The following is a 13506-nucleotide window of genomic DNA, read 5'->3' on the forward strand; positions in this document are numbered from 1 at the left end:
TTTGAAAAATGTTAAAAATTGTGTAATCTTTTGAACAGGTTTGCACATACAAACTAAAAAAAATCGCAGATCGAAACTCAAAGATAAAAAAATGCTAGACTAAAGGATAAAAGAATACTATAAGCTTTTAAATTCTGGAGAAAGGAACGATCTTAATCTTTTGCACTTCTTTTCACAGACAGGAAATTGCAGAGTCACATACACACATTCACATTTCTGGAACCAAATCAGCGCGATCACAGAAACAAAGTTGGAAACTGATATCACATATTAAGAAATTTATTATAGCAATCATTTGATGTTACTGAACACCGCATTCACAGAGTTTAATTCTGATATGTTGTGATATTGTACAACCCGTTCATACACTCATATACTGCAGTTACAACATAACAGAAAACAACTTTTCAGCACAAAATTTAAACAGTGCTCTCCAAATTCTTTTTGATATTAACAGAAAACAATGAAAAAGTTTGAAAATGCCAAGTAGCACGAAAAGAGCCAAGTAAAATAGGTGATCTTTAATCTGTATCACTTTCAAGAAAATATGACCATGTACATGACATACAATACCTTCAAGTAATTTTCTGTTACATTTGTCACTTTGACAAAATGAAGAACATCAAGAGTTTCATGTGCTTGACATCTTACAAAAATTCATCTTTCCAGTCTTTGTGCTAAATTATGTATTGAAATCTACAACTGTATTGGCGTGCTGACAAAAGACATAAATTTTGGGATAAAGTATGCTTTTTTCTTTACATACTGGCACATTGTATCTAACTTTTCCATTGAAATAGGTATACAGAATATCCATGCAGAGGGGAGAAGCAAGTTTTACTATTATATTTTTAAAGAGAGAGAGAGAGAGAATGGTATTTCATCACATTATAGTCCAATCTTGGAAAACTGGTCAATTCTGCTTCATGTCGTACCTTCCACAAAATGACATAATTTAACAAACACTTTGGATTTCAGCTATGGGATATTTAACTCACATAGATTCATAGCATTAATGGACTTTATTGTCAAAAGGACCGTCATTGGGAATCTTTTCTCAAATCATATCTATGTTTAAAAACACTCTAACAGAGATGTGACCACAATCCAGAAATATTCATCCTGCACATTTTACAGAGAGTGGTCGTACATCCCCGACGTGTTGCCGGTAACATGTTGCACTCATAAACTCTAAAGCTTGATTTCTCACTCAATAATGCTGCAAGCTTTAACAAATTGTCAAGTGAAATCAAGAATGCATTAAACATGAAACAAAAATTCACAATCATTCCCTTTCACATAACATTTGTTTTTCTTTTGAAATGCTTTTGAAAATGAGTGCAAAATAGCTAAACGATCACTAAGCAGTTCCACTATTGGTAGGCTTTTTTTCCAAGGTGTTGAGAAGTGTAGCTGCTCTCCCTTCCAAGTGATACAATTGTCCTTATGTACGATATCCCAATTTCTTTACTTCTCCTACAGACTGCTTCTGGTGAACTCTAGACAAAATGGGTCCAGCCAAGAGGACAAGGGAGCATTCTCTGCAAGTATTGGGGATTGCTAGCCATCTCAATTTTGGGCAATATTCAGATGCAGAATAAATTAACAAAGACTTGCAAACACAGTGGACGAAATGGATCTGTGTGTAACTGAACTACAGAACAAAGTTTCACTTACATGCCTAGTCTGGTGATTAACATATCAATTTCATCCAGTAGGTTGTATAAACATTGTGCAACTTCTACCTCCAACAAAGAAATATCTGATCCTCAGCTGACTCTCGATACTGTGGTGAATACCCCCCCCCCCCCCGTACATTTTTTTTTTCCTGAAAATCTTTTTCTAAGTGCAGACGTTAGATTTTATCCACAATTACGATCGTGATACATTAGGCCCTACACATTCATTTTTACACATTGTAGGCAGGAGGTACCGATAACACCATAGATTATAGTATGTGGGACTAAGTTGCGATTGTTTAGCAAACCCTAACTTGTCACATGAACCAAAGGTGCGTACAATACCTGTTTCCGTAGCTGGTCAAGCTGAGAGGTATTAATACTTCTAAATTACCATAATTTATTGTTTTTGATGTGTATCCTGAATAATTAAGCTTGATTTATAGTCAGAATCCCGACTGTCCCGTTTGTAGTTCGCGGGTTCCCCTGTGTATTAGATGTGCAACCCGTTAGTTGTCTTGGTGATATTGAACGCGAACGTAGGGGGCGTAGTATAACAAAGGGCTTAATTACGAGATTTTTAGCCAATGAGCGGGCAGGATCGCCGTATATATAGCCGGCGGGAAGCTTGATTCGTCACTTTTCGGGAAATTCACGGAACCGCAAGCACTAAGCACCACTTCTTTAGTTACATCAATCGTCCTCAACCTCCATCCACTGTAAGTCTAACTTGCTTTCTTTTTATGCCTCATAGAGTTATGTCATAATATGTCAGTGACTGATGTATCTGGTTTGATAATGTCTATTAAATGTTGTTGACAATTAAGAATGGTTTTAATATTGTTGGCAATGATAGTATAGAAGGATTTCAATAGCAAAGTGACCAAAGTGTGACAACTTAGACTGAGTGACAGAAGACAATTTATATATACCAAGATTGAGATGCTGTATTCAGTCGTATGTTTTATTGTCTCATGATTCAATTCATTTATATTAGATGAGACCAAGCAGAGACAACAGAAGAGGGCAAAGAGAGGTGCAAATTTGGGATCCGGGGATCCCACGATAGAGGAACATGGATAGATTTAGGATATTTTTGACTTTTGGACTCTCTCTCTCTGACTATGGATTTTTAATACAATATAATAATCTTTCAGAACACAACATGGCTCATCTTCAGTAGATGTGAATTTCAATACTTCTGAATTGGAATGCAGAAAAGAAACATTTTTGTGGTCTTAGTAAATCATTCATTTATTATGTAATACCAATTTACAGAAACTTTGCCATACACTAAGAACTTAGTTCGAAGTGGTAAAGCGTACCTCAATAGGAAACAAGTGATGTATAATTAAATCTACTGTACTGGTTAAGTTGGTATTCTTTGGCATGGTTACCATACAGTACATTGGTATAGACAGGTTATTAAGTATTAAAGTCCAGGTATTGTGGCAAGATTACTATGGAACAAATGCGTGTTATAGGAATCTTTAGCAGAAGTCAGTATGTTATAAAGGCATAAATAGGAATTGTATAAGGATGTGTTAACATGCAAGTATAGCATGTATAGATGCATTACAATGCATCTTCCCTCGATATAAGTTAACACTGTTCAGCAGTATTGATTTTTTGATGAAGGAATGAATACTGATCCTCAGCTGACTCTCGGTACAAAGGAATGAATACTTTTAGCACCTTTGATTCACATTTATTTCCTGGAAAATTTCTGTATTCCCGTTTAGTATAGTAACATATTACATCCTCCTTGGTAATTTTTGCAGTGATGACGTTTGAAGCACATACCATTTTATGGATGAGATTGTTTTTTCATTAGAAAACATGAAAAGGCAACAAATATAACGAGGCTTATTTGAAAACTGTCTGACATGAAACAAAGTGACTTCAAACTTTCTAAATTAAAAGTGCACACTTTCAAATTAATGTCAAACACTTTTGGAAAAGCTATCTTGTTAGCTGCTTCTGAATCAGTGCAAAGCAATTTATTAGCCGTTGAATGACTTTGTTCAATGGAAACACACAATATACTTAAAAGTGATCATTTCCAAAGAGGTTCAGTGACTGACCTGTTCTGTCACGTAGAATTTCAGAACAGAGGTGCATATGCTGTTGTGGACAAGAGATGCATGCACCAAATTCCAGATAGATTCAGAACAGGTAATCATTGAGTGTGTTGATGGGCATGTCACATGCTCTTTGGAAACTTAAGATGACTGAAAGAATTAATTGACTTGCAGGTCCATAAGCACTCAAAAATGTGCAAGAAAAAGGGTAAATCAGTATGCCGATTCAGGTTTCCCCTACCACCACTGCCAAGAACAATGCTTTTGCAACCTTTGGAAGAAGAGGTTGATGACTACAGGAAGAGGTATGAGAAGCTTCAAGAAAGACTAAATGGCCCGGGCCACAAAGGGCTCAGTTTTTTGGTGCCTCAAGAAAACTTTATTTTGCCGGTGGTAACCGGGCCACTGCCAAAGTTGACATACATTAATTATCTCACTAAATTATCATTCTTCCAAATTACACATGTACATCAACATGCAGTGATGCTTCTTATAATTACAGTTCTCAAGTTAAATGTATAGCAAATTAGAGTAGTGGGCATTAGCGAAAATGACATTTTCAAGATCACCTATTCAATTCTGTGTATTCTACTGACTGGACTATGCAAGTACCGTACAACTGATCATTTAGCTCAAGAAATTCATGATAATCACCAGCTGACAGTTGACAAAACTGACATTAGTAACAACAATTTCTTGTCTTTCTGTCACTGCGTTCACATTGTCCCCCGCGCCGCGGGGAAAGTCCCGAGCTGTGGGACTTTCTCCTCCAAAACCATAATGTGAACGCTCGCTGGGACTTGTCCCCTCGTCCCCGCGAATCAAGTCGGGTACGGGGACAAGATTTGGAGGGGAGAGTGACCTTGGGGCGAAATTGATAGCGTCCAGCTGTGGTCATCAAATGTGCGCATGCGCTATGCCTGGCAGAGCTCGCCCCAAGCCCCAATTGCCCCCACAGCTCGGGGACAGATGAGATACCAATGTGAACGGTCAGTCGTAAAAAAGATAAGATCTCTTGAGGCTGTCCCCGAGACGCGGGGGACAATGTGAACGCGGGGACTATTTGATTTTTATTTTCTCATCCTATTTCAGAAAATTAGATGGACAATTCAGCTGCATATTACTGTTTTAAGCATATACAATAATGTTCTCCCCAATACTCTTGTTCACCTCAAAGTTGTTTTTTTAAATTAGTTACGATAAAATAACACCAAGTATTGACTGATTATGAGGATAGTAGTAGAAATGCTCACTCCCAAGGAGTTGTTCGTACTGACCCTGCTATCACTCTTTGGTAGAGCTGAGGTGAACAGCACCAAGGAAATGTTAACAGAATAGAAGATATTTGTTTCATAAACCTCTTTATTGAATATGTTTTATGACCAGCAAGGAGAATCATTTTGTTTTACCACATATTTTCTCACTATATCATTGTCCAAATTACTCCTCCGTACATGCCCAGAGAGCTGAAAGGCCGCAAAGAGGATTAGCTGACGAGAGAACACTCTCCGCTTTTATGCCCAGGTAAGTTCTTTTTTGCATTTATTTATCTATTTATTTTTGGATTGTGGGGGGGGGGGGGACAAAAAATATTCCAGGTTACATGGGAAATTATTGCATTTGGAACTTATTTGTATGGGAGTAGGATCAGTCATTTTCACAGGCTTAAAGTAAATTATATATATATTCATATATACATATATATTTTTGTACTTTAATCAAATGTGTACAATTGCATTTGATAAAGGATTATCCACCCAAAAATCTATTAAAGTGGTTTCACATTTTTTTCAGGTTCATTCACGCGGATGTATGGGGACGAGGCATCAATGTCACAGTCGTCTGTTTGCAGAGTCATCAGAGATGTTTCGGAAGCCATCGCAAGAAGGAAGAGAGAATTCATCAGGTTTCCAACTACGAGAGAAGAGATTGAATCTACCCAGCAGAGCTTCTACAAGTACTGCTGCTTTCCAGGAGTCATAGGTGCTATCGATGGGATTCATGTCTACATCAGGAGTCCTACTGGGGAACAAGCCTTGTACTTCCTCAACAGGAAGAACAGGTACTCGATCAATGTGCAGATTAGATTAATTGCATTTTAAAAATATCAATATGTATTTCTGAATGATCAGTTTAATACTTAAGGGCAGTTCATGGTGTTGGAGTGAAAAGAATAAATTATTTATAGTAGCCATGTGGTTGCTCATTTGTAATAAAGGAGATTTGCTTCAAACAGTTTTTTTACCATACTTTAAAACTAATATTTAGTTTTGGTAAGTAAAAAGGAAAACATTGTAATTTACAATAAAATGAGTTCAAAGATGGCTGCAATTTAGAATTCACTGCATTTTTGCATGAAGTAGCTAATATGACAGAAGATGAATACATCAAATGTATCAGATCTTCCTTGAGGGGTCCAAAATATTTCTAAAAAGAAGGCCAGCTGCCACTTTGCTAAATCTTATACAATACTCACGGATGTTCATATAGATATTGTATACCATTAATACACATTTGTATAAAATGCCAATAGGGAGATTTCGCACAAGGTATTCTCAAACGGGGCTGATACACACCAGGCAAAGCCGAGTATGTTATGGATTGTCCGTAGTTCCTACTGCCGCATGATGATGTATGATGATAATGTATGACATCTATTTCTTTGCTTTATTAGTTGTTTGTTTGTTTTTTTGCATGCTTTTTAGCCAAAAGGGTCGAGGATAATGTTAACTTGGTTACATGTGCCATGAAGTCGTATGACCATTGGATAAACTCTAACAAGGAACCTCCATATATGCATTTTGACAGGTGGGGCAGGAACAGGAAAATCTGTGGTTATTGAAGCAAAAAGAACAAAGAAACTGGTGTGTTTGTCTAGAGAAAGAAAAGAGAGGAAAGAAGTCTGTGGACAAACCTGAAGTGTAGGAAAAAATCAAAGCCCATCTTAACAAGTTTCCGAGAGTGCCATCATACTCTTGTAGATCTAGCAGCACGTACATGGACATGTTTCTCCAGACCTTACAAAAGCGGCGATGTACAGAATGTTTGTAAGAGAACATGGACATTGTGCCTCTTACACAATGTACCTGACAATAATGAAGCAAATGAGAATCAAATCCATCACCCCAAGAAAGACTTATGTGGCCTCTGTGACACCTACACAAAGTCCTCTGAGGAACAGAAGAGGGAGCTCTCTGATAGATACACTAAACACCGTGATAAGATTTCAAAAGTGCGTCAAATCAAAGCAACCTGCAAAGAGAAAAGCAAAACGAATCCAAAGTATCAGGCCGCAACCTTTGACCTGCAGCAGGTAATCTGCCTGATAAGTCAACAAACATACAGGCAGACAATGCGACCCCTCAACACTGAAAGGTTGGAAAGCAAATCTGGACATTCAATTTGTATTGGACCCATATGCATGTGTTACATACATTGTATCATACATCAGTAAGTCTCAGACAGGCATTAGCACAATGCTGGAGAAAGCATCTCAAGAACCAAAAGAAGGCAACATGGACTTGAAGAGACAAGTCAGACATATTAGTAACAAGTACCTGAATTTTGTAGAAGTTAGTGCTCAAGAAGAATGTTATTACTTGGTTCTTCAAATGACTCTTAACACAGGCAAGCAGGGATGTAGTTTTCATAAACACTTCCCCATCTGAAGAAAGAGTCTTCCTTCTCAAACATAGAGATGACCTGGAAAAGCTGCCTGATAACTCGACACACATACAGGCAGACAATGCAATACAAAGGTATGCAAAAAGACCAAAGCAACTTCAAAATTGGTGTCTTGCAGATGTCATTTCTGAACTAGAGGTGACTTATCCAAAGGAGAGGAATCTTACTGAACCCATTGAGTGCAAAAATGATGATCTGTCGGAAGAAATTTGTATTCATTCATGTCTGGTTATTATGTACCATCAGTTTATGAATGAGGCATAGCATTGTACGCATAACATGAAGTTGTAATCTCCCACTAGTGCTCACACTACAATGTATATATAGTAGGTCTAAAAGACAAGGACTACATTTGTTCAATGCGCACCTTAACTAAATCATATCCCCTGGAACATCAGAGGGCGGCATATGGACAGCATGATGACAGTGGCCAGAGGCAACAGGACAATTTCCACATGGCCCAACCACCATGATCCGCCCCAAAGTATATCACGATGGGACTGGTAGATGGCATACATTCTTCGGGAAGTTTGAGGCATTTGCTACTCAAAGTGGCTGGTCTGCTGAAGAATGCACCACCAAGCTCTACTGGTGCCTTCAGGGTAGCACTGCAGATTACTACACAACACTGGTGCATGAAGGAAAGGTTTGGCTGGTAACTGCAACCTGAATTCGCGCATGTTGAGTTCACCAATGCATGCCAAGGCCCAACCAAGTCACTGTCAGAATGGGCAGACTGCCTTACCTAATGAGCCTCTCGGGCATTTCTGGGTATTCCCATGGAGCAATTAGAGCAACAGATTATCACCCGATTCTGTCAAAGCTGCTCTGATCGGTAGGTTGGTCAACAAGTGTTGAATCAATGATTTGCTAGCTAAAGGAGGCCACCCTTCATGCTAAATGGTTATACAGCAAACAGCATGTGTGTTCAGAAAGCACTGAAAAGAAGTGCGATTGTGGCTGCAAAGGACGAGCCAACTCATCTGGTACAGAGGGTAGAGGTAGGCTGAGGCCTACGTCCCTCAGACCACAGGTCCTCAGACACACAGGATGACAGGCTGTCCCACTAAATATAGATGTGATAGGGATCTAGATGATCTAGATCATTTCTGGCAAAGGGATATAGACATTTTTATCCCCCTACTTCCCTCATTTCAGTTGCATTGGTGAGGGTAGACCTTGGGGTTTACCCCCCTGCCAGGAAGCTCTTATGCGACGAGAGAATGTAGTGGGGAGCACTTCAGGCTGACTTGGACTGACTGATCGACTCAACGACCAACGGAATGCCTTCGGGTAACAAAGGACATATGCTGTACGGGAGAACGTTTGAGAACCAACGAGCCACCAGATCCAGAAGTTCTCGCTCGTTTCAGGGCTTTGTGTCATCTCAAATAACAGAAGATGCCAGAATACGAACATAGGTAAGTATTCTGCCAAGTGTTCTTTCTCTTATAGGCAGTTTTGAGATATTGACACCATCTATAATACCATCTGTCTCTGGATGTGAGAGCATTTTTGTACAAAAAGGAGACTACCTGGCTAGGCCCCACAGAGACAGCAATTAGTCCATCACTTCTGAGAAGCGCATTGGCACACTCAGCATTTCACAGGGGATCAGACATTTTATAAGGTATTTTTAAGCATTTATGATATTCCTATTATGTCAATTCAGTGTCCGTACCCTTTTTTAAGTGTCCGTACACCCCCCACACAAATAGAGACAGTGAACATGGCAATTTGTTAAAAACTGATTTAAACAAAATGAATCAGGCCCTTTAACAGCAAAATAAATGTCAGTTTGCCTGTTGTAGCCATTACTGCTAAAATAACTTATCAATTCCAGATTTAGAAGCATAGTGTTTCAACTATTGTTCATATAGGAAATTTGTGCAAAAATCCAACAAAAGATAGCTGTTGTTGCATTGAGAAATTGGGAATTATTTATAATGAAAATTTTTGAAATGTTACTGGCTGAAATAAGGTGCATGTGGTATGAACATTCTTGATAAAGTGATAGGGGTACGGACACTGAATTTTGTGTGGTTGTATTCCAGATGCGCAACATATTCAGAATATATGCCTAATGTGGAATAAAATGTGGAATAAAAAATTTAGGTTTCAACCAAATTTCTAGGTAGGGCAAGGTAACCTGAAACACACTTTTTTGCCTAAACTCAATATTTGTTATATACACCTATTACTGCAGGGCACTAAACATGCCTTTTTCTTTCCATTCTAAAGTTTAATTCTAATATTGAACAGAAAGATCCTGCCTGACATCATAACTGCTGTAAGTAGGTAACTTCCATATAGACTTTCAGTGTCCGTACCCCTTTAAAGTTGATCTAACTACAACTTGACTCTTCTCAAAATGTTATAACCACTTTTTAAGAAGTTTACCTATGTCAGCATCAATTATTTTACTACACACATTTGACAACACTTTGTAAATTTTACCAAAAGTCTGGCCTAACTGTTTCATACACAACACAAACCTGTCCTCTTGACAGGGGTGTAATTTTTGTCATAAAGGCTAAAATACTGTTAGTATTTCACAGAAAAAAAAATCTGCAGTTATTGTTAATTGTTATTTTCCAATTTACTCTATTTATAATTGTTGAAGGAGCAAATTTTGCAGATATATACTTTTTCAGTGTCCGTACCCCTTTGATCTGACTTGTTAAAGGCATTTTTTCTCGGGTCAAAGCAAAGGTCTGGTAACCTTGGGTTTTTCTGATGTACAGAGGATCCATAGGGTTGTATTTATGTTGGTTAAAGCTATCTGTTATTGTTATTGTCAAATAAAATAAAGTGCAATACTCTTAGTATGCTTAGTGTTTTTCAGGAACCCTTCTTGATAATCGGTGTTTTGTTTGATCTTGCCAAATCATGTTTGATCATCTCTTTCTATTCTTTTCAGGTGACTTAACCCCAGAGGAACAAACTATCACACAAGGCTTTGTCGCGGAAATGGCCAACTCCCGTGGCAGAGGAATGTGCGCAGAACTCATGTCAGATCTATTCGCCTCAGAAAGCTCAATGAAAGTGGTGAATATTGGTGGTAACAGTACTGCCAATGAGCCAGCAGTTCGGGATACATTATTTAGAATTACATTTGAGGGAAGTGACAATGAATCCTCGTCATCAGAATCTCCTGAGAAGTTGCCACCAGAATCTCCGCTGCTAAAACGTTCACCTCGCAATCCTGTTCAGAGACAATTAGATATAGCCCCCTGTTCAGACTCAAAAGTCATCAAGTTCGTACCAGACATTGTTCTGGAAAGCGTAAGCAAAGAACACTTGGTAATTGAAGTCAAGAAAGGGAGGGTATTTCATCAGGAATATATATCTCAACTGAGATTTATGCTCATGCCTGCAGCACTCCATCAAAGAACATCTGTGGGTGTCTTGATTTCCGCAAAAAATGCAGTTCTAGAGAAATGCATCGCCAGTAATGGCATTGTGAGTTTTCAGAGAGGTGTCTACGAGTTCGAGCCAGATTCTCTTGTGGCCGGCATGCAAAACCTCTTGAAAGATATCTATTGTAATATTGTATAAGGGTGGGGACCCCCGTCACATTTTCTCTGAGTCACGTTACGTTCTGGAAAGCGTAAGCAAAGAACACTTGGTAATTGAAGTCAAGAAAGGGAGGGTATTTCATCAGGAATATATATCTCAACTGAGATTTATGCTCATGCCTGCAGCACTCCATCAAAGAACATCTGTGGGTGTCTTGATTTCCGCGAAAAATGCAGTTCTAGAGAAATGCATCGCCAGTAATGGCATTGTGAGTTTTCAGAGAGGTGTCTACGAGTTCGAGCCAGAGTCTCTTGTGGCCGGCATGCAAAACCTCTTGAAAGATATCTATTGTAATATTGTATAAGGGTGGGGACCCCCGTCACATTTTCTCTGAGTCACGTTACGTTCTGGAAAGCGTAAGCAAAGAACACTTGGTAATTGAAGTCAAGAAAGGGAGGGTATTTCATCAGGAATATATATCTCAACTGAGATTTATGCTCATGCCTGCAGCACTCCATCAAAGAACATCTGTGGGTGTCTTGATTTCCGCGAAAAATGCAGTTCTAGAGAAATGCATCGCCAGTAATGGCATTGTGAGTTTTCAGAGAGGTGTCTACGAGTTCGAGCCAGATTCTCTTGTGGCCGGCATGCAAAACCTCTTGAAAGATATCTATTGTAATATTGTATAAGGGTGGGGACCCCCGTCACATTTTCTCTGAGTCACGTTACGTTCTGGAAAGCGTAAGCAAAGAACACTTGGTAATTGAAGTCAAGAAAGGGAGGGTATTTCATCAGGAATATATATCTCAACTGAGATTTATGCTCATGCCTGCAACACTCCATCAAAGAACATCTGTGGGTGTCTTGATTTCCGCGAAAAATGCAGTTCTAGAGAAATGCATCGCCAGTAATGGCATTGTGAGTTTTCAGAGAGGTGTCTACGAGTTCGAGCCAGATTCTCTTGTGGCCGGCATGCAAAACCTCTTGAAAGATATCTATTGTAATATTGTATAAGGGTGGGGACCCCCGTCACATTTTCTCTGAGTCACGTTACAGACGATTTTCCAAAATCGCCTTGTTTTGTTTTGTTTTGTTAGGTGCACGGTCACATATATCTGTATATATGTGTATATGTGTATATGTACATATATACAGATATATGTGACCGTGCACCTAACAAAACAAAACAAAACAAGGCGATTTTGGAAAATCGTCTGTAACGTGACTCAGAGAAAATGTGACGGGGGTCCCCACCCTTATACAATATTACAATAGATATCTTTCAAGAGGTTTTGCATGCCGGCCACAAGAGAATCTGGCTCGAACTCGTAGACACCTCTCTGAAAACTCACAATGCCATTACTGGCGATGCATTTCTCTAGAACTGCATTTTTCGCGGAAATCAAGACACCCACAGATGTTCTTTGATGGAGTGTTGCAGGCATGAGCATAAATCTCAGTTGAGATATATATTCCTGATGAAATACCCTCCCTTTCTTGACTTCAATTACCAAGTGTTCTTTGCTTACGCTTTCCAGAATGTAACGTGACTCAGAGAAAATGTGACGGGGGTCCCCACCCTTATACAATATTACAATAGATATCTTTCAAGAGGTTTTGCATGCCGGCCACAAGAGAATCTGGCTCGAACTCGTAGACACCTCTCTGAAAACTCACAATGCCATTACTGGCGATGCATTTCTCTAGAACTGCATTTTTTGCGGAAATCAAGACACCCACAGATGTTCTTTGATGGAGTGCTGCAGGCATGAGCATAAATCTCAGTTGAGATATATATTCCTGATGAAATACCCTCCCTTTCTTGACTTCAATTACCAAGTGTTCTTTGCTTACGCTTTCCAGAACGTAACGTGACTCAGAGAAAATGTGACGGGGGTCCCCACCCTTATACAATATTACAATAGATATCTTTCAAGAGATTTTGCATGCCGGCCACAAGAGACTCTGGCTCGAACTCGTAGACACCTCTCTGAAAACTCACAATGCCATTACTGGCGATGCATTTCTCTAGAACTGCATTTTTCGCGGAAATCAAGACACCCACAGATGTTCTTTGATGGAGTGCTGCAGGCATGAGCATAAATCTCAGTTGAGATATATATTCCTGATGAAATACCCTCCCTTTCTTGACTTCAATTACCAAGTGTTCTTTGCTTACGCTTTCCAGAACGTAACGTGACTCAGAGAAAATGTGACGGGGGTCCCCACCCTTATACAATATTACAATAGATATCTTTCAAGAGGTTTTGCATGCCGGCCACAAGAGAATCTGGCTCGAACTCGTAGACACCTCTCTGAAAACTCACAATGTCATTACTGGCGATGCATTTCTCTAGAACTGCATTTTTCGCGGAAATCAAGACACCCACAGATGTTCTTTGATGGAGTGCTGCAGGCATGAGCATAAATCTCAGTTGAGATATATATTCCTGATGAAATACCCTCCCTTTCTTGACTTCAATTACCAAGTGTTCTTTGCTTACGCTTTCCAGAACAATGTCTGGTACGAACTTGATGACTTT

At 39.2% G+C, this 13506-nt stretch overlaps 1 protein-coding gene across 1 annotated transcript; it reads left to right on the plus strand.

Moving 5' to 3' along the window:
* The first annotated feature begins 7938 nt into the window (after positions 1-7938).
* On the plus strand, positions 7939-12027 carry LOC140233368 (uncharacterized). The gene is made up of 3 exons (XM_072313474.1): positions 7939-8090; positions 8603-8610; positions 10365-12027. Exons 1-3 carry the CDS (start codon positions 7939-7941, stop codon positions 11000-11002), a joined length of 798 nt encoding a protein of 265 aa, XP_072169575.1. The 3' UTR covers positions 11003-12027.
* The last annotated feature ends 1479 nt before the right edge of the window (positions 12028-13506 follow it).

The sequence above is a fragment of the Diadema setosum genome, chromosome 9 (assembly GCF_964275005.1).
Source record: "Diadema setosum chromosome 9, eeDiaSeto1, whole genome shotgun sequence".
In the NCBI taxonomy this organism is placed as follows: Eukaryota; Metazoa; Echinodermata; class Echinoidea; order Diadematoida; family Diadematidae; genus Diadema; species Diadema setosum.